General features: G+C 37.7%; 1 protein-coding gene across 1 annotated transcript in view; it reads left to right on the plus strand.

Moving 5' to 3' along the window:
- Positions 1-1,081: 1,081 nt before the first annotated feature.
- PTPRK (protein tyrosine phosphatase, receptor type, K) overlaps positions 1,082-20,306 on the plus strand; it is a gene marked incomplete at its 5' end in the record, with an annotated part of 36,346 nt that continues 17,121 nt past the window's right edge. Inside the window, 9 exons of the mRNA XM_010161152.1 lie at positions 1,082-1,220; positions 7,966-8,126; positions 10,257-10,292; positions 13,096-13,107; positions 14,258-14,442; positions 16,198-16,285; positions 17,100-17,176; positions 17,371-17,388; positions 19,850-19,886. Coding sequence (XP_010159454.1) covers positions 1,082-1,220; positions 7,966-8,126; positions 10,257-10,292; positions 13,096-13,107; positions 14,258-14,442; positions 16,198-16,285; positions 17,100-17,176; positions 17,371-17,388; positions 19,850-19,886 — 753 coding nt within the window. The remainder of the gene's footprint in view (positions 1,221-7,965; positions 8,127-10,256; positions 10,293-13,095; positions 13,108-14,257; positions 14,443-16,197; positions 16,286-17,099; positions 17,177-17,370; positions 17,389-19,849; positions 19,887-20,306) is intronic.

Genomic DNA, 20,306 nt, shown 5'->3' on the forward strand with positions numbered 1-20,306 from the left:
TGGCATCTGCTGCATGCTGGGTAGAGAGTGGCAGAAGGGTCAGCGAGAGGCAGCAAGCACACGTACCCATCCACGCCTGGAGCAGGGGAGAGGCAGAGTGCTAAGCCGCAGACTTAGGAAGTAAGAACTAGGGAACTAAAGAGCCGTTTCCTATTTTACAAGTAGACACCTCATGGGATTTTACCCTTGGCTGGAACCTATTTATATTTTGTTGATATTTTTGCCAGCCTGAAAAACCCCATGTTCCTGATCCTTTGTACGCCAGGCTGTGATGCAAAGAGGTGCAGACTGCAAGGCTGTGCGCTTTCATATATATATTCTGTTTTCCTCTCTGCTGTAACCTGTGGCCTCAGCCCACTCAGCTGTGTTACGGAGCGGTTTCATCTCTGTGTGGAACAGCTATTTTTTTTTTAGGGCCTATAAACAGAGATGAAACTACTGCTGACTTTAGGCTTGGCTTTGTGGTTGGCTTTATTTAGAGAATCAAAATTCCCAGTAGAATGTAGATCTCAGGCCAGATGCTGGAAGGTGAATTAATATACAAAGTTGTACTGAAACTGGGGGAAAAAGAGAAGGACTGTGGTTTAAAGTGCCAGCTACGACTTGGAAAAGAGAGTTTAATTTACTGCTTGTGAGTTATGCAATCTCACTAGTCCATGTTAAATATTACATATTTAATATCTGGGGGAAAAAAACCAGCAAAGGAAGTAATGATGATTTCTTTGATAGATTGTCTCTTTAAAAACATACTTCTGCTTTTTAATGCAGTAACTTGTATGAAAATCCAGATATTTATTCACTTCGTCCGTACACATTAAATTACATGTATGTGTGTGCCTGTATACACACATACATAGTCATATGCTTGGTGTTGCAAATGTGTATGGCATATAGATTGAAACTTACAGTTTCAAGACACTGTACCTAGGTGTGTGTCTGTATACATGTCTGTAAACACATGATGTATCTATATTTTGGCTACTGTGTTAACACTCACACATGTTTGGAAATGATCACCAGTGATGATTTTCATGTTTCAAGCGCTTACACATTTAAGCAGCTTCTTTTTTAATTTGTTTAGCAGCAGCAACAGAAGAACCTGAGGTGATTCCAGATCCGGCTAAACAAACAGATCGAGTGGTGAAAATAGCAGGAATAAGTGCTGGAATTCTGGTGTTCATCCTGCTTCTCCTTGTTGTCATACTGATCGTCAAAAAAAGGTAAAAAAATGATCTGTGCTAATACTGCCTTTTTCTTTTTTCCTCCTTCCTTCAGTTCAAACAATAATAACTGGGTATTTTTTACAGGTAATTAAAAAAAAAAATCAAGATGAGTAGTTAACATCAGCTTTTGGATGAGTTTTGTGTTTCCTGTTGTTTTTTCTGTGATTCTTATGATCAATTTAAAGAGATTTTCTCATACTTATTTCCAAGTAGTTTTAATTTACAGTGAGAGTAATGTATAGAATATCAAAATGGGTGGAATGAAATTCATAGAGGCTTTTTTTAAAGCAAAAGATAGAATAACTTACTGCACTTTTCTTGTTCTAATCACCTAATGAATTTGATTTTCTCTGTGCAGCTCTAATGAGTTATTTGTATCTGTATGTTATCCAACTTGCAAAATAATGTAATTTTATACTTCCATTTATGCTCTTGTAAACCTGGAGTTTTTTCTTAAAAGTCATACCACATCATTGTAAAATTATCTAGTGAGTCCTTAGTGCATGAAATTGTTTAAAAGTGTATTAATTTGAATTAATTTTGATTTTGTCAGTGCTTTCTTAGACAGTAAGCAATATCGCCATCTTCTGGCATTGTACAATGCTAACTCTGCACCCAAACCCTCCTACCTATGGAAAATTGTTCTACCCTATTGCTCTGTCAGTTTTTTGAAACTCTTGGCTTCCCGGTGGTTGCGACTCTTTTAACCTGGTGTAAAAAGTTCATAATGTGGCTCTCTAAAATCATAGTTATCATATCGAAAACAATTCCTCTCTTGCTGCGTACCCCCCCCCGGGCAGGTCCCCTCAGCAGGGCACAAGCTGATTTCTCTTGGGTAGAACATGACCTTTGTCTTCCCGTGGTATGTGCATTGTGTTCCCTTGCCTTTTGCAGAAGTCTTAACAAAAAGTGTATTTGTAAATGTTGCGAATGTTTCTCTGAAATACAGCTTGCTATTATTTTTAAAGATTAAGAAAAAAATTTAAATTATACCTAAGATCATTCTATATGTTATAATTACTGGTTTGCATTAGATTTTTTTAATTTATTGCCTCTTTACAATTATCCCTGGAGGTATATAACTTGGAGAAGAAACGTCTGCATTAGAAACATTAGGTATGCTTATAGTGTTCTGTGTTAGTTAGCTACATATGTGATTTTTCCCAAAAGTGCTTTTACTTTTCTCTGTTGTTTACCTCTGTGGTTGAGAGTTACATATGCAAAAGGTCCAGCTCATCACATGCAAAAACGTCATACAGTGAGGCAATTTTCTTTAGTTACACAACTTGTGGGGAAAAAAAAAAGTTGGCTTTCAGGAAGAAATCTCTTACGTTACAGCTTTATTGAGAGGTATATGCTGGAGAGTATCCTCTTCTCAGTGCGTGTTGCAGTGGTCCCCTTTTATTTAGTAGAAAACTCTGTGTGTGTGCACGTGTGTCTGTGAGAGAGAGTGCCTGTCTACCACTATATAATGTCAGTCTCTTCCAGATGGGATTGACTACTTTTGCATGTAACAAAAAAAATAAGCTTGAAATTCAATGTGTTCATTTTTCCTATCCTTTTTACCTCTTACATTCAGAGTCCTTAGATTTCTACTTTTACTGTTGAATTGTTTGATGAAAGTAAGTTAATTATGTCCGTGAAATGATATTTTAAGATTTCCCCTTTGTCCTCCTTCCCTTCTGTGAACCCGTAAAGGCAGTACCCTCTTAGGAATGATACTTAATCATCATTCTAAAGCACATAACATTTCTAAACTCCTGTACTATTTTGTATTCAGAATAGGTGAGAAATTAACCTGTTTAATGAATCTTTAATGTTTGGTAATTTTTCATCTTGGTAGTTTAATTGGTTGTCTATTGCGTACGCTATAGGTGTGCCATTCCCCCACACACACCCCCCTTAGGGAAAGCGGACAGGTTTTTATAATAGTAGCTTTAGTGAAGGTCTCATACAAAAAGCAGAGAAAACCTTGTATACCTGAGTTAATTCAGTCCATCTAGTGAACCAGAGCAAGTCATACAGTGAAGCCAGGAACAGCTGTAAAAACCCCGACACATTCACACCTACGAAACACAATTCACTTAGTTGTGGCAGAGCTGAAAACTGATCCGTTTGATTCATCTTCTCTAGTGTACATATTCAGTGAATATTCCATTATGTAGTATCCCTTTTGGTACCTGAATTGACCACAGCTTATTACATGGAAAAGTCAATAAAAAATGGTTTCTGCATTTTCATTGGTTTATTAAGTCATATGCACAGCCGTCGCTATCCCAATCTGATCAAATGCAGCATTACATTTTAGTGAAAATAAGCGGTTTTGTTCACAAGCTTGAGGTGTTTTAGGCTTTGCCTGATCATTTTGTACAAATTGGTTTGAAGTTTTCTCGAATGAAGCTCTTAACGGCTCTTACAGAGTTTTACTGGAGTAATCAAACCAGCTAAGAAAAGGGATACTGCATCTTTAACAAGCAATGCCATTTTTATTTTCTAAGTCATTGTTGGACTGTTTCCAAATGTCCTTCATTTCCTTCCATTTGTTTACCTTCCATATTTTTAATGCTTAGCATGACTACATCAACATCGCAATTGTAAGACTTCAAAATAGAAAACATGTTTGCATTCAGGAAATGTGTGGGATATATGTCAGTACACACATATCTGTTGTAAACGTGTGTGCTCATATAGCTACATACAGTGTGCATACAAACATATATGCGTACACCTGTGTACCGATAAAGACGTTAAAACGACTGACATGAAACCTGTCTTCTGATTAAATGTATTTATTAATGCAACCTTTAGTTTTTGTAACTGAAAAGTAAAAAGCATATTTACTGCACACGATTTGTACACAGCTGTTCATTTGTCATGACATCTAGGTGGTAATCATTATATTATGCTGAACTGCATGTTGAAAATACACAATCCATTTAATTTTCAAATTTTTTGGCAATAAACGAAATCTCAGCATGTAATTTGCTCAAGTGATCTTTCTAAAAACCAACTCATTTTTATATGTTAGTGGTTTTTGGTTTTTTTTAATTGCATGGCAAAGTAAGGCTAGTTTGTGCATGAGCGACTTGAAATGCTAACCAAAGAAACATGAATTTTTCAATTTTTTTTTAAACGCACATTTCTCTGCTTTATTGAATGTGACAGAGTCACGCTTTTCATTCACCATTGCTTCTCTTTTTCCACTGTCTGTGATTTGCTTGCCAGGAGGAGCTACTATTCTTACTCCTACTATCTGTAAGTAAAATACGGGTGACTTACTATATTACATGTTTTAAAGATGCAGTATCCCTTTTTAAAAAAGAAAAACAGTCTCTATAATTTTCCTAAAGTTTTATTGATAGTTACCTTTCTTTATTCTCAGGCTTGAAAAATTGCTTGCATCATTGTACCTGTTTTTCTTACCCTGTTTTTTTTTTAAAGGGATATTGTATTTCTAACTGTATATTGAAACTTTTGCTTTTTGCTACAGTTTTTCCCATAACTGTCATTTTGGTTTATTGTAATCATAATTTAATTTGCATTATGATTCACAGTGACACATCACACTAAGATAAAGAAAAAGCCCAACTCAAAAGCTAAAGAACCGTGTGTGTAAATCACAAGTTGTTCTTTCTTGGCATATCAGTTCAGGAGCAATCCTGTGCACCACTTTTCCTAGGCAGATCGCATCGAAAGAGGTCTGTGCCTTACCAAGGGCAGAGCAACACGTCTGAAACACATTACAGAAATATTTTTTTGGGGGGTGATCTGCATCTGTTGCTTGTAAGGTGCTTTGCTTACAAACTTTAAAGTGTGCATCTTTATGACATTGGTTTGCATAAAGTTTTGCTTCACTGAAGCAATACAGACTTTTCTTACAGGTGTTGACCGGATGAGTTTTTGTGAGGGCAGCAGCCGTTTTCGCAGTGATGGAGCAAAGCATTTACAGACATTCTTAATTTTAAAAAAATACATAAAGCCCTTGACTTCAGAGGGGATCTAAGAATGCACTCAAGTGCTTTGATGAACCTGTGGTGTCTGATAATGATGCTCTTCCACATTTTTAAGCAGATTAGTTGACTTCTTTAAGCAAACTTTAAAAAAAAAAAAAATGTAAAATGGCTTAGCTAACTGCCATTCTCCGGTTTATTGTGACAAACTGTAATTTCCTTGTTAAATAACAATTGCTTCAGCTCGAGATAATTAACCGCCCCGTTTCAGCCTATGATGGAGCCTTTCCCCTCCAGCTTCCACTGAAACACCCACCTGTGCAGGTTCACCCAACTGGATCCTTTAGCAGATAATGAGAATCATTTACACTTTCTGTCAGCCTCAAGTACTTTAACCTAATGATTTGCTTAACTCTCCTGAAACGTAGATTGCCAGGTGCCTTTGGCTGAGTGGGGGAAGGAAAAAAAGGGGAGGAAAAAGAAGGCATCAGACCCCAAGGGAGCCAGGAGCAGTTGAACAGTAAAGCTGTCTTTTCTTCTCCCAGCAGCTTTGGGTTGCAGTGTGGCAACACAGTGGCCTTTTTACGACTTGAAGCAGAGCATCAGAATTAAAAAGTACCTACTGTAATAAACCATAACTTGAAAGCCGTAATAGGTGTTGATTTATTCGGTGTAGCTAGCTAGTTTTGTTACGAAGTGGTGCTTCGAAGAAGGGCTTAATTAGCTGAGAGATGAGCTGTAATGGTCCTTGTGTTCCATTTCTGAGGTGGCATTGGGAAAAGGTGATCTTCAGGGCATGGAGCTACCTGAAAGGTTTTGAAACTTAATAAACCTGTCCAAACTAGAAATGGTAGTTTTGTGTAGGCTTTGATAGTATTGGGAACAAGTTATAACTCAAGCAGTTTAATCCTGGAAGTTCTGATGGTCTTCATTTGTTCGCCCAGAGTATCATGTAAACCAGCTTTTCTTAAGTAAATAGGATTGTGTGTAGTAAATGTATGAAATAAAGCATTTTAGGGGAGACATATAACTGCCACTGGGTTGGGTTTTTTTTTGGGGGTGGCTTGTTTGGTTGGTTGGTTTTTTTTAGTTTTCACCCATAGACAGAGAACCCTCATGTACACCACAAGGTTTGGTGAAAAAATGATAAGTTTAGAGACCACCTTTGTCATTTTTTTAGCGAGGGGTTTATTGAGCAGCAATTCTAATCTACCTGTAAATGGGGAAAAGAAAAGGATGGGGAGGTGGGACACACCAAAATAAAGAGATGAACCTGATGGGTGAAAGAATGTTTGTTATTCTCAGGAGTGCTTTGTCTGTCTATATCCTACTTTGTGGCTGCTTATTGCGAACCAAGACTATTAATTTAAGAAACAATCCTCTAAAATTTTCTTAAGTATGCAAAATCATGAAGTGCGTCCTGTAGTGAGTGGTATAGGTCCTTTTCTGGTGGATGTTCCCAGGACTTAACAAGTAAATGGATGGATAATTTACACTAATATTTGTTTTGTCTACTGTTAGAGTGCAGCAAAGAATATTAAAAGTTCTCAGAGAACAGAGGAAGAGCAAGCAGCCCTTTTAGTTAGAGAAATGTATGATAAACACTGTCTAAACAGTTAATATACTTGATGTTATTTTATGTAGAAAAAGCTTGTGAAGCTAAGCTGTATTTTAAACATACATTTTCAAGAGCCTAGTATTTTCAGTGATGAGCGTGTCTCTCCCACATGGTGTCAGATTTATCCAAATAAACAGGTTGACAATCTATTACATTGCAGTTGCAGCTTCAGATGAAAACAGGGAGAAAAGACTTGAGATTTCAGAATAGCCTAATGTCTGTCACAGGTTCCTGCAGACTCAAGGTGCACTTCATGCTGCTCTGCATACTTCCTATTACTTGAGATATATGCTTTAAGAGCAGTAAGCTTTAAGTGATAATTGAAATATATTATCTGCTTCCATCTGACTTCTGGAGACAGTGAAAATCACTTCCAGTTCTTCATCAAAAGGAAAGAAGTAAGAGATATTTCTGAAGTGTGCACTTTAAGGGCATTGGCTGCTAATTTGGGGGTTTAGTTGTACAGATTAGGTTGCTAACAGTTTTACTGTGATACATTTAGAGCGTGACTGTTCATGTCAAAATTTAAGATTTTCGTAAATTCCATGAGGAATGGGAGTGATGGGGGGGGGGGGTATTGTTTGATATTTGAAGAACTAAAGTTCAGTGTCAGGAACAAAGTGTGGTATCACGTTGTATCTTTTGTACTGAATGGGAGGAACAACTTTTAACATAAAAGGTGATCTGAATGTGTATTGAACAGTTTTGTTTCTTTTGTTATTTCATAATTTTTTTGACTAACAAAGTAATTTAGAAGGTTAAATGATTTCTTCCTAACAAGGCAAGCAAGGGGAATGAATTACCCAGTTATAAAATCGAAACACAGATTTAAATGGAGATGGTTGATAGAACTGCATGCACAGATGCTTCTTATTTATCATTTCAGTTAAAATGTAATTATATTCTCTAATTTGTTTATATTAGTGTAATTACTCTGCAGGGGGAAAAAAATATTTCCAGGGTACAGAAGTTAGCACTTTCATTACAGCATTTGTGTGTGTACGGAAAACACACGATTGCAACTCTTTCATAGCGGGGTGCATAGTTTTATCAATTTCACACAGGAAAATCAGCCAAAGTTTTCAGTCACTCAGCATTATAGATAATTATTACTGTAGACATCAATGTTCATCAAATATTAAGGTGGTTTGGTTGGTTTTTTTTGGCTGGGCAGCAAACTTGCGAAGAAGCGCAAGGATGCCATGGGGACCACTCGCCAGGAGATGACACACATGGTGAATGCAATGGACAGGAGTTACGCTGACCAGAGCACCCTGCATGCAGAGGATCCCCTTTCAATCACGTTTATGGACTCTCATAACTTCAGCCCCAGATGTAAGTACAACAGTGATAGATACTCTGGAGTGTAGATTATTACAGAAACATTGAAAACAGTTCTACTTTTTAAGGAAAATTGTTGTAAGCTTCAGGTTTTCTAGGAGCACTGGTAAACCCAAAGGTTAAATAGGGATGTTTGTATGGTATCCTTGTTGATATGTGGACAGTTATTTAAATATCTATGTGTACTTGGACTATGCGTTGATACTTGTTCTAGGGAAAATATTACGCTTCTAGAATAGGTCTAGTCAAATCTGGAATTTGGTTTTCCCTCATGAGGATATTTAATACCAACATGTTAAATATTACTGCGTAACACCATGTCTGTAACGAATAACAATATTGGGTCCAAACTAATTTCTGTCTTTTGGCAGTAAGGATATTGTAACAGAAGGAAGCATTGACAATTTTCCTTGCTGTTTGTGAAGTTTGGGAAAAAGCTTGTTAATATATCTGCAAGTTTGCTCCATGTTTGTATTCTTTTTTTTTTTTTGTAGACCTGCCCACTGATTTTGACAAAGTTTGGCAGTTTGGGTTACTGTCTGTTAAGTGTCTGGGTTACAGCTACCACTGTCCAGCACGCTTGCCTCCCAGCATCTGCACTATGCCTTGCACAAAAGCAAGATACTCCATTGGCAGGCTCTGATTATCTCAAAACTAGTGTTACCAAAAGGAGACGATTCTGCCATACACCTGTTGGGAACCTGACTTTCTCACAGCCACATGTCCTTGTGGCTTGGCTTTTAAACAGATCTGAGCAGCGTGAGCTGCTTCTGAATTGCCGTCCTTTGGGAACGGCACTTCATCTCCCTTCTCCTGCATCCCATAGTGCTTACCATGCTTCACCAAATAGATCCCTGGAGGCTGTTTAGTTCTTTCCTGGCTGTCGTAAGGGAAATGGATTTTGGAGGAGGGTTTATGGCTCAGTTTATTGAAGCTTGCAAAATTGCAGAGTGCCAACTTAAATGTCTCATAATGAATTATAAACAGGAGTTTAGTATCAGTCTGTGAATTTTTGTGCACTGTTTTGCCTGGAAGTGTTTAAATAGTCTCCAAAGCTTGATGTCTTACTGGCATTGAAATTTGCAGAGGCAGGTTTGCAAGCACCATTCCGTTTGGACTGAGTTATGGTGGATCCCAGGCAAAGTATCCACCAGGAGCCTACATGGCTATTAGTGAGCCAGGGCTGCCAGGCACATGGACAGCCTTCCAGATGGGAAGCCAAGAGCCCCTGAGCCCCAGCCACCACAACTGTCCTGGTTGGTTGGCAAAGAAGTTTGCCGTCAGTTTTCCAGCATACTAAGTATATGAATTTTTGGGTGTTGGAGGATTCACTTCTCCTGACCATTACCTGTTCTGAGGCAAAGAACCTTCCAAGCTTCTGGGGTTTTCTGCTAGGCAATAAACTTTTAGGCGGATTGCTTGAGGAGTAGGGCTCAATTTTGTCACAGACAAATGACGTTTTAATTTTTTTGTTCCAGATTGGAACAAACCCAAATTCTATTTCTGCCATTTCTGTCCAAAACAGCACATTTGTCTCTGCATGGTTCTAGTTGTGATAACGAATGATAAAATTCTATGAATTCTATTCAAACAACTATGTCTGTGTATGCGTGATTTTCCTATATTCATTAAGAGCAATATCTTTGGCATTGCACATAAAAAAGCTATTAACTGTAAATGTGCATATTATTTTAAATTATTTGGAAGACTTTAAAGAAATACCATTTTATTTTGAGATGAGCTATTCAAGTATTACATGAGAAGAAGGGTTTAAAAAGAAAGGAGTTGAATCTATGAAAGTGAACCTTTATTGTGGAGCAAAAGAACAATAGTGAAGGAGGAGCCTTTTCAAAAAATAAATTGCATGTAACGTCTTCTTTATTTCATTCCAGTAAGAATCTCTTTGCCTTTTTCATTACGTTTCTGAAGTCCAAAATCACTGCTTTTCATTCCTCTTTTATTCAGGATGCTTTCTGGAACTGTGTATTCATTTTGTTTTCTGTTGTAACAAAATTAGTGGGGTTTAGTTATCACTTGGTTATACTCTGAAGTATATTGTTTTTATTCTTAAAAATACACAAATTGAGGGTAATGTATTTCTTCATGAGCTTTGTTTTCCTACAGTGCCCAATGATCCACTTGTGCCGACAGCTGTGTTAGGTGAGGACCCTAGTCCTTCATTATCCATTCCTGCATGAGTTTCACCTCCTTGCATGGTTGAACATTGAAACAGCTTGTTTTATGTAAAAGATAGCTATGCTGTTGTCAGAAAATAACTACACTCAGTTTATCAATTTAGAAGTAAACTGATGCTGCTTTAAAAATAGAAATTATTTTATGTTCTCATTAAGAAGTTATTCCTAGTCAGTGCTAACTGAAGAGTAAATGAGGAAATAGTTAAATGGAAAATATTAAAATTTTTCTTCCCAGAGCATTTAAACTGAGTTGAAGTGAAATTACATATGAAACAAAAAATTTCAGATCCATATTAGCGCTATTTGACACACAAAGCTTGATTTTCTAAGTAAATAACAGGAATGAAAAGAAAAATATGAGAGAAAAACTTCTGAAATACCCAAGAACAAACAACTTTGTAGGTTCTGTACGGATACTCTTGTATAGCTGTATTAATTAAATATTTCAGTTGACCTGAACTAGTAAGCTTTTGAACTTTGTACTTACTTTAAAAAGAAGAACAGATATTGGGAGTGGCCAGGCTACTTACTTTTATTTTGCATCTAACACTTAACACATGTTTTAGAGAGGGTATTTTTTCTTAAATACAAAAGTAAAAATATAATTTGTACTTGAATTCTTGGTTTGATCAACACGGTGTGCAGTGTTGAGTTTCAGTCAGTTGCTGAGATTATTTTAGGATAAAAGACGAATATCAGGAAGTGGATATGAATATAAACTGGGATTGAAAATTAGATTAATAGAAGTAAAGCTTAAAGGGACCTGGAGGTGATATAATCCCTCCTCTGATTTGAGATGGGACATTATGTATATAATATAGACTCTTTCTGGCGATTGATTCCCTGTTGTTGGTTACAAAACTGTATTGAAGAGAATTCTGCTCTTGCAGTGGCATGTTCCAGTGCCTCACTCCTCCTAAATAAAGATAAAATTCGGTTCTGTATTAGTATTATTTGAGATCCAAAGCTCTCTTTTCTCTTTTTTTTTTTTTTAACTGAGTATTAGTTACTACTAACTAGAGTGTTACCTCTGAGTGTTACTACTGCTCACTCCTAGTTTTCCAGACTAGACTAATCTAGACTACATCCTCATTGTTGCAAATTGAACCATTTCCTTTTGAGAGACTATTAGAAAATATGGAGAACTGACACACTCCTGTCCTTTCAACACAGTTTTACCCACTGATAGGTTCATGTGTCCGCAGTCGTCTCTTTCTAGTTGAGTTAAACACGATTCTTTTACTCATCATCTTGTAGGTGATGTTTTCTAAGCTTTGTGTCATTCTATTCCTCTGAACACTTTCCAACTCATAGGTCGAATTTTTTAATTGTGGTGCCCCAAATCAGGTATAGTTTGTAGAAGTCTTAATGCTGAGCTGAGTGGAATAGGTACCCCCATGCCCTGCTTGTAATGTTCCTGCCACCTGAACTGTATTTTGTCCTTTCTGTTGCACTCGTGTTGCTGACTTGTACTGAGTTACCTGCTAAAATCCCAGCTGTCATTACCCAGTCCATTACTCCATTTTGTAGTTATATTTTTGACTTCCCGTTCCCACACACAGTATGTTGCATTCACTCTTTAATTCACCTTGTTGATTTTTGTATTGTCTCAAATAATCAAGATAACTTTGCAATCTGATGCTGTACTGGTGAAGTGCTTGTTGTGCCTTACTGCCCAGTGCCCTCTGCCCGTACTGTTCAGTCCGAGTATTTTCTGTCCCACTATGCAAGTTGTGGGTAAAAACATTGATAGAAAGTATACCCAGGAGAGCCTTTGCAGATCTTCATGCAAAGCATCTTCTGAGACTGAGAGCAGATCATTATTTGTGTGTAGCCTTTGGTCTTTGTCAAGCTGGGTATGCTCAACCTGTGGAAGATTTAACAAGTCATATTCAGCCCATTTCCTTTTTAGAATGTGGCAAATGCCATTCTCTTGATGACAGTAGTGTCTTACAAATTTGATATCTGTCAGGGCAGTTAGAGGCTGGAGCCTTCCACTTTGGGCCCAAGGAAACCTAACCAGGTTGTTTAAGAAGTTTATTAAGGGTGGTGAAATAGCACTGTTGCCTGAAAGAACAAAGGGTTAGGCTTGGTAGTTCTGAACACCTTCTGAAATTAGATGAGTGGATTTCTAGAAAATTAGTCTTTTCCTGATATTCTTCTAAGATCTTCTTGTATCTTTTGGCTTTCTTTCAGGCACATGCAAACTACATAGATACTGTCTGGTGGTACTTTTCGAGACTGGAATAGCAGAGAATAGACAAGCTTTTGGGCACACTGTGTAGAAGGGGTTGGGTACACGTAAGCTTGCTCCTTTGGAACTAGATCATTTGGCCTATTCCCATCTTCCTATAGCCTTTGCTTGGCCCAGCAACACAAAACAGTTTTCCTCTGTTTTATTTAGACATGAGTGAAATTTTATGGGCTCTGAATTACAGAACATGTTATTTTGTACGAAGCTCTTTTTACTTCATAGCTGTGCTAGATTTCTTTTTTTCTTCACGTATGGGTTATTAATGCTACTTTCCAGTCTGTGTACATTAGCAGTAAGTTAGTATGACAGTTTTGTTTTCCTCAAGTCCCTATCATTACAATGATGGCATAATAATGTGGCCCTTACATTTTTAAAACAGCTTTCTTTGTTACCTATTGTGAAGCTTTAACAACTCTTAATGTCATTTTCTTTTAGTCATTTTCTAATATAGTCCTGAAATAAATTTCTTATGTTCTGTTCACTCATTGTTTTTTGCTGCTTCAATGGGTTAAAGTGCCTATTACGGGTAAGTATACTGCGAGGGATGGGGAGAGCTGCAAATCCTGAGGTGGTTTGAAATGTGTGTGATGTAATATGGGTAACACTACAATAAAAAGTGGCTGCAGCAAGTCATTCACATTATTAGGCAGCCTAGTGAGGCATAAATGTACCGAAATTAGCAGCTTGTGTGACGGTTCCAAGAACTGGGTTTCTTACTAGGAGATGTCATTTCAGAAGGCACTAACGGAGTTTGCATTTTGGTGGGATTGTAGAAAATCCAAACCTTGGGGTGTTCAGTTTTTTAGAGTATTTTACTTCCCTAATCTGAATCCTTTGCAAGGAAAATAGTGAACTGATTTCAAAGAAGTGTAGGAGAGGTTGGCTACCCACTTCTCATTTCAGTAGCTACTTTCCAAAAAAGATGTCAAGTAGAATTCCTCTTCCTCTCTAATTTCATTTGAACTGCTGGTTGCTAATTAAAAAAGTTTCACAGAAAGGATTGTCTAAATGTGATCACTTCACACAGCCTTGACATTTGGTTTTCTTAAGAGGATTGGTGTAACATAGGTCATTAGAGGAGACTTCTTTGTTTATACAGAGCAAAAATTGCAGCTGAAATCAGCACACTCAACAATTTCCTTTCTCTACTAAAAGACCTGAGTTAAAATGACCACTCTGAAGTGTTGATTCATCTTCCCAAATGGAGGTAGTGTTCTGAAGCGGTAGCATAATTGCTTCTCTTTTTTACTGGGATCTCAATTTACTGTTTGTTGGCTTTAGACAAATGATGTGCCGATACCACAACCGAGTTAGTCTAATTTATTGTTTAAGGTGTAGTATTGCTGTTGGTACATATTAGCCATTAAAAAAGTTACTCTGGCTGATAAGAGGCTGGAGTTCCCAAGTACATTCATGTCATAAAGTTTTGTAGCTTCAAATAAAATGCCCTTCAGACATCTTTATTGCGGGATGAAGGACTGCAAACTTCTGTATGTCTTTGCAGTTAAATTCCTTTATGTACTTCACAGTATTTATGTGCTGGAGAGTAAGTGCTTTTCATTCTCAGAAATTAGACATGTTTTTGAAGGAAGAGGTTGAAAATAGATGTTGATATGTATAGCACCAGGTGTTATTGCCCCCTGGGTACCTAATGCATTGATTTCTTATGAATACAGATGAAAATCATAGTGCGACAGCAGAGTCCAGCCGGCTCCTGGATGTTCCTCGTTACCTCTGCGAAGGCACAGAATCCCCGTACCAGACTGGGCAGCTGCACCCTGCCATCAGGGTGGCTGATCTCCTGCAGCATATTAACCTAATGAAGACCTCTGACAGCTATGGATTTAAAGAGGAGTATGAGGTGAGATCTTCAGTGGTTGGGTTTTGCTAGGACAAATCCCTTTGAAAGGGGCAGCCTTTTGTTTGTGTTGCATTGCACAAGGATGCAACTGAACAGCATAAGTTCAAGTGAAAAGCAGATGAAGATAAGCAGGTATAGGATTCCTAAATATGTAACCCAGAAGAGAAGCAGTGAATGGAGTCCAGTGGTTTGAGCCTTTACAGGTACCTGGAAAAAAACCTGTGTGTGTTCCTCAGGGTATAAGAAGAATGCCTGGCTGAATCTTTTTGACATATTATAAGAAGCTGCCACCCTTTTGTTGCTGCTTTTTAGTTGAAATGCTGTAATTAGTTTTGTGAGCTTTCTAAGCCATCTTCAGTGCAGATCTCCTGGACTGGGTTGAAGTAAAGATTTAACATGGCTGGTTTTGCAAGAAGCACTGACTAGAAGCACTCTCAGGATTTATTATAGCACCTCAGTAGGGCAATACTGGGACTAAACTCCAGCTGAGAAGTAGTAAATGCGTGCCAAGGGTAAGAATGTCTTGAAGTTCTAATTAGACCTGCCTGAGCATGTCTACTTACAACTTTAATGTTAAAATGGAAGCAAAAAATTCCCAGCACTGGAGGTAAAAGATGAGTACAGATTTGCTTTGCTTCTGATCTCTGAATCTGTTGTGAATCTTTGGGATTAGAATATCAGGCAGAACACACAGTAAAGATGGGAATGGTACTGCCAAGGCTGCTCACAATACAGCTAGGATTAAAAATTAGTTTTCTCTGAGTACGTAATCTGTTCTGACTCAGTTTTCAACCTTCTCTCCTTTCTGCAGCTGTCTCTACTGTAACATAAGCACTGGAATAAATAAATGTGTGGTTTTTAAAAGAATATTATTCTCTTTTTCTCTCTTTTACTTAAATACGCTTCGTTATGCTCTGCCTAACTTCAGGACTAAGCCCCAGTGTCAACCACTGCTTGGGGGGAGGGTGGTCCCTGATGCCACATCATGTGTTTTCCTACTTGCTACTTCTATTGCCATACATGACATCTTTGCCCTGGCTTGGGCTTCTGAGTGTGCATTAAAGGGATTTTTCTGTGGCTGCTGTGTACTTTCTGGAGGTAACTTACCCAGGTCAGGATAAGAGAACATCTGGAAGGAAAGAATAGCATAGACCGGCAACAGCTGTAAAATATCTGTGGGCAATGAAGAAAAAGCCAATGAGGAATAAAAGCTGCTTATATCGCTGCTGAGAGATCAAACTCTTAAGAAGAGTTCAGAAATGTAGAATGATTTTGCTAGTGTCTAGAGGGAGGGATATAAAGCAGAACGGAACAATGGCATAGGAGGCTTCCTGATGGCTCTGTAAGAGGAAAAATCATTTTACTAAGCAATATGAGGAAAACAGTGTAATGCTGTAGAAACAGCCTGTATATTATGGTGCCTTGTAAGAAGGGTCATCAGTCTCCCTGTGCTTTCTCAGCTTACTCTTGTTCCTCCATAGCAAGGATGTCTGAGCAAGTTTAGCCTTCCAGCGATTCCAGGATTTGAAATCCCTCTGGTGTCCATCAGTGACTTGCCCATTGACCCGTAGCAGTCAGAGGGAGAGAGCCTCCCTTCTTCTCTAGAAATATTCCTGTGCCATGGTACCGTCTGGGTGACCAGAGCGGACGAGCAAAACTGAGCTTACTTTGTGGTAGGGCAGTTCTTTTAAACTGTTATTTTTGGAGATAAATTAATGGTCAGAATGTTTTCTTTCGGAACATTTTTATTTATAGAGTTTCTTTGAGGGGCAGTCAGCTTCTTGGGATGTCGCTAAGAAGGATCAAAACAGAACAAAGAACCGCTATGGGAACATTATAGCATGTGAGTATCAGTGTGCTTGGTTTGAGCGATAGCCGTAGTCGTGTGTTACTCGTGCCGTGTTCTCTCTTCCTTTACAAGTCTCCGGTGGCATAGCTGCTTCCAAGTGGGAAAGGAGGACAGTGCCTTTTCCAGCATCTTTTTTTTTTTTTTTTTTTTTTGTTCTTCACTGTTCAACTTTCTTTCTTTTATAACTCAGGCTGAATTTCGCATTTGCATCTCTGTTGTGCAAGCTGCGGTAAGCATATAACAGCAACAAGCTAGCACTCCTTTGGATGTTAATTCCATTACTTTGCAGTTTGTTACTGTTTTACAAATGCAATTGAAGACGCAGGAATGACGCTACCAGAGAAGTCCCTGAATGGTAGAGTTTCCTCTTCATCCAATCCCAAGTGCATTGCTAACTCCTCTGTGGTGACTTCCTTGGTTTTTTAATGTCTCAGTATGAACTTAAGCAGACTGGGGTCAGAAGTAAGGGTGCAGTGATCAGGATTTTTGGTTTTCTAGGTGACCATCAGTGGAGCTGATGTTGCAAGGGACTTTGAGCAAGTAACCTGGTTTCTTTGTGTCTTTTTAGCCACGTGTAACAGTGTGATATGTTTCAGCTGCACTTAATGAGGTTTAGTGAATGTTTTTGAAGTAATTGGAGACCTCGACAAAGCGGTTCTTTGTAATTCTGTGTAAACACTTACTCTTTAAGGGTTGTAAATTGTGAGGTGCTTATGCCAGGTGATTTTGGTTTTCTAGATGACTTACCATAGTATCTTACTTAAAAATCACACTTCAGAAAGGCACTGTAACCACTTGGTTTTTACAGATGACCACTCCAGGGTGATTTTGCAACCTGTTGAAGATGATCCATCTTCAGATTACATTAATGCCAACTACATAGATGTGAGTGGATTGCACAGCTTTCTCCCTCTCAATTTGCCAGCTTCTCTGTGTGAAACTATTGCATGTTATGCCTACAAATTTATTGAAAGCTTTCTTTTATTAAGAACAAAATGTACACTTTCCTTGCTCTACGTCCTAGTACTCACTGACATTGTTGTGCTTTCTTTCACATCTGACTTTGGTTTGGGCTGTAGATTTGGCTGTACAGGGATGTAAGTACCACTATATGTGAATAACGCCATCCTATTGTAAATATTTATTATAGATATTGTTATTAATTACTTTCCTCTCCTATTTTATCACTCAATAACTATGCATGCCTCATCTAATATATCTCATCTGTTCCTTTAATAAATTTCCTTTTGTGTGAATATTTTTTGTACCTGTTTTGAAAAGATAATTTAGCCTTTTAACATAGCTCTGAGTACTGTTATTGATAGATAACTTGGGTGAACCTGTCTGTTAAAGAGAACTTGCTGTTCACATTTGGTGTTTTTTTATATAATTACGATGATTTTGGCCACTAGCTTTTATTTTCCCCTTCCCATTTATATGTGAGATGCTGGATAGTATGCTGTACTGTGGTTGTCAAAAATGTACCTGTGAAGTAGTCATAATATATGTTTGGCAGAAAGGGAGGGATGATGGCCTTTTTTTGGGGCAGGGGGGGTGAGTGGTGGAGTAGGGCAGTGCTTTTACCAATAATTTAGACTAGCAATATTTAGCTGACGTTTTTCTTAAGGTGCTAATTTAGGTATTTCAAAGTATATACACAAACATATATGCATATAGAAATATATTAACCTAGTAAAAATTTCCTTGCTTCTGCAGAAAATTTTTAAAGTTTGAAATTTCATACTTTGATTAAAATAAAAATTAAATTATTAATTTAAAACAAAAACCCCTGATCTAAATAGGAAATTTGAACAAATTCTGCCATGTCTTTTGATTAACAATATATAACTTCTGTCTAATTATTAACACCTTAGGAATAAACAAGTTTTTATATTCAAAATAGTAACATTTTATTGTTAAAGTCAAAAGTAACTTGAAAGATACTGGAATAACTAGTATAAGTAATTTTAAAATACATGACTTTCATTACTTTTCTTTATAACTGGACCTTACTAATTTTTCCTGTCCACTGTTAGTTAATAAATTTTTAAGACCCTCTTGACTTTCCAGGATATAAAGAATTAACTCCAGGTGCATTGCTGTCTTTTTATTTTGATATTTTAACATGGCAGTCCCTGTGAAGTGTTAGGCCTGTGATATTTTGCCTGGAGCCTCAAACAAGAAAACTCTCCCAGATTTGTAATAATTCCAGTTCCTTGAGAATGTTGTTTCTCTTATTTAGCAGTAAATTGAATCTCATTATAACCAGACAGGAAAGCTACAAGTTAAAACTGGCACTTTGCAATTTTAAAGTGACACTTTTACCTTCCTCTGGAAAGCATTACTCAGTGTAAAACAGTGTAGCACAGGTTCCACTTTCATAATTTGAAGCTGGGGCCTGACATTAAGGACTCCAGGAGAAATTTTTTAGTCATTTAATGCAATCATGGTCTCTTGTAAAGCCAAGAGTAAGATACTCAGAAGTTTTTTCATAAGCCCCAGAGGAAGGTGCTCTCGCTCTAGACAGGATAATGAAGCAGTCTGTGGAAAAGGATGTAAGATCCTTGGGTACACTGAAATCCTTCACTTTAGTACCATCTTGTGAATACCAGGAATCTAAGGACTCGTGTTCCCCTGTAAGGCAAATCCCCTGTAAGGCAGCCTAGTAAAACAGTAACCTAGAAAATAATCAGAGTTATTTCTTTGACATTTGCACATTGTGAAATTCTGTGTTCTCTTCTCACCAGCAATACTAAAGTTTCCTTCTTCTTCATAGCTAATGTTGCTGGCACAGATAAAATATATTCCAAATTATTTCCTCAAGTGCAGCACCTCTTTGTCGTGTAGTTTGTATGCAGACAATGAATGCTGTACAGTACCACTAGCATTGGCACAGACCCACCCAACTGCAAAGGCTTAGTTGTGTAGGGTTGCCTATCGATATATGTATGCATATATACTTGTGTGTATCGTTTCCAGTATAATTGATGCAAACTTTGTGCAGTAGCACAGAATGTCTTGCAGAGGGGTCCACTGCAGTAGGACCTTGATTCCATGCTCACACCAGTGCCCAGCTCTGTCCCTGTTAGTTATAGCTTGGGTACATGCCCCTTTGTGCCTTACAGTATTCTCTATTTAAGAGAAGACAGAAGGTGTGTATTTCATATTGGATAAGTTGGGAACACAGATCAACCTTAGAGATAATCTGGTGACAAAGACAATTTTTACTAAATTTTAAATGAACACCCCAATGTATTCTGCTGGGGAGATAATGTCAGCACAGGACTAATTTTTAGGCCTAAGCAACCAGTCTAGAATACTCCTTCCCAGTACACTACAATGTCTGTTCAAGTCAGATGTTATTTTCCATTTATCTGTTGTCATTCAGACCTTTTAAGTATTAACGATTTTTTTAGGTTTTGAGCTTCATGCTGCTTTTAATGATTGGTCTGTTCTGAAAACATTGTCTAGAGATAAGAATTCTGTAGTACCCTTATGCTTTTATTTTCCCCTCTCTGTTAGTAATATGGTACTCAAACAAACATATTGCTGTTTTAGGGATATCAGAGACCAAGTCACTACATTGCAACCCAAGGTAAGAATCCGCCAGCATTAATCAAACCAAACAAGTGTTCTCTGTAGTGTCCAGCAGTGTTTTGGTGAAATGGAAGTAGATGAAAACAAAGCATATCCAGTATTGTGAGGTGTCGTCTTATGGTAAACTAACATAGCTTGTTCATGTGGAATGTGAATAAATGCAAAGGTTGCACCAAGTTATCATGTTAATTAGCTATTGAGCAACTCTTTCAGTGATAAATTCAGCTGATAAAGTCAGAAGCTACTACCATGATTTCCAGTTATGAAGATGAATGGAGAAAAGAGGCATGTGGACAGAGAAGAGAACAGTTTCAACCTGCCTTAAGGCATTTTTCTTTCCATATTACAATGTATTGTTTTACTGTGTAGGATTTAGTCCAGGATGCAGACAGTGAAGGTACTAATGATAAATTAAATG

Source organism: Eurypyga helias, unplaced genomic scaffold (genome assembly GCF_000690775.1).
Source record: "Eurypyga helias isolate BGI_N326 unplaced genomic scaffold, ASM69077v1 scaffold16531, whole genome shotgun sequence".
NCBI classification, from domain to species: Eukaryota; Metazoa; Chordata; class Aves; order Eurypygiformes; family Eurypygidae; genus Eurypyga; species Eurypyga helias.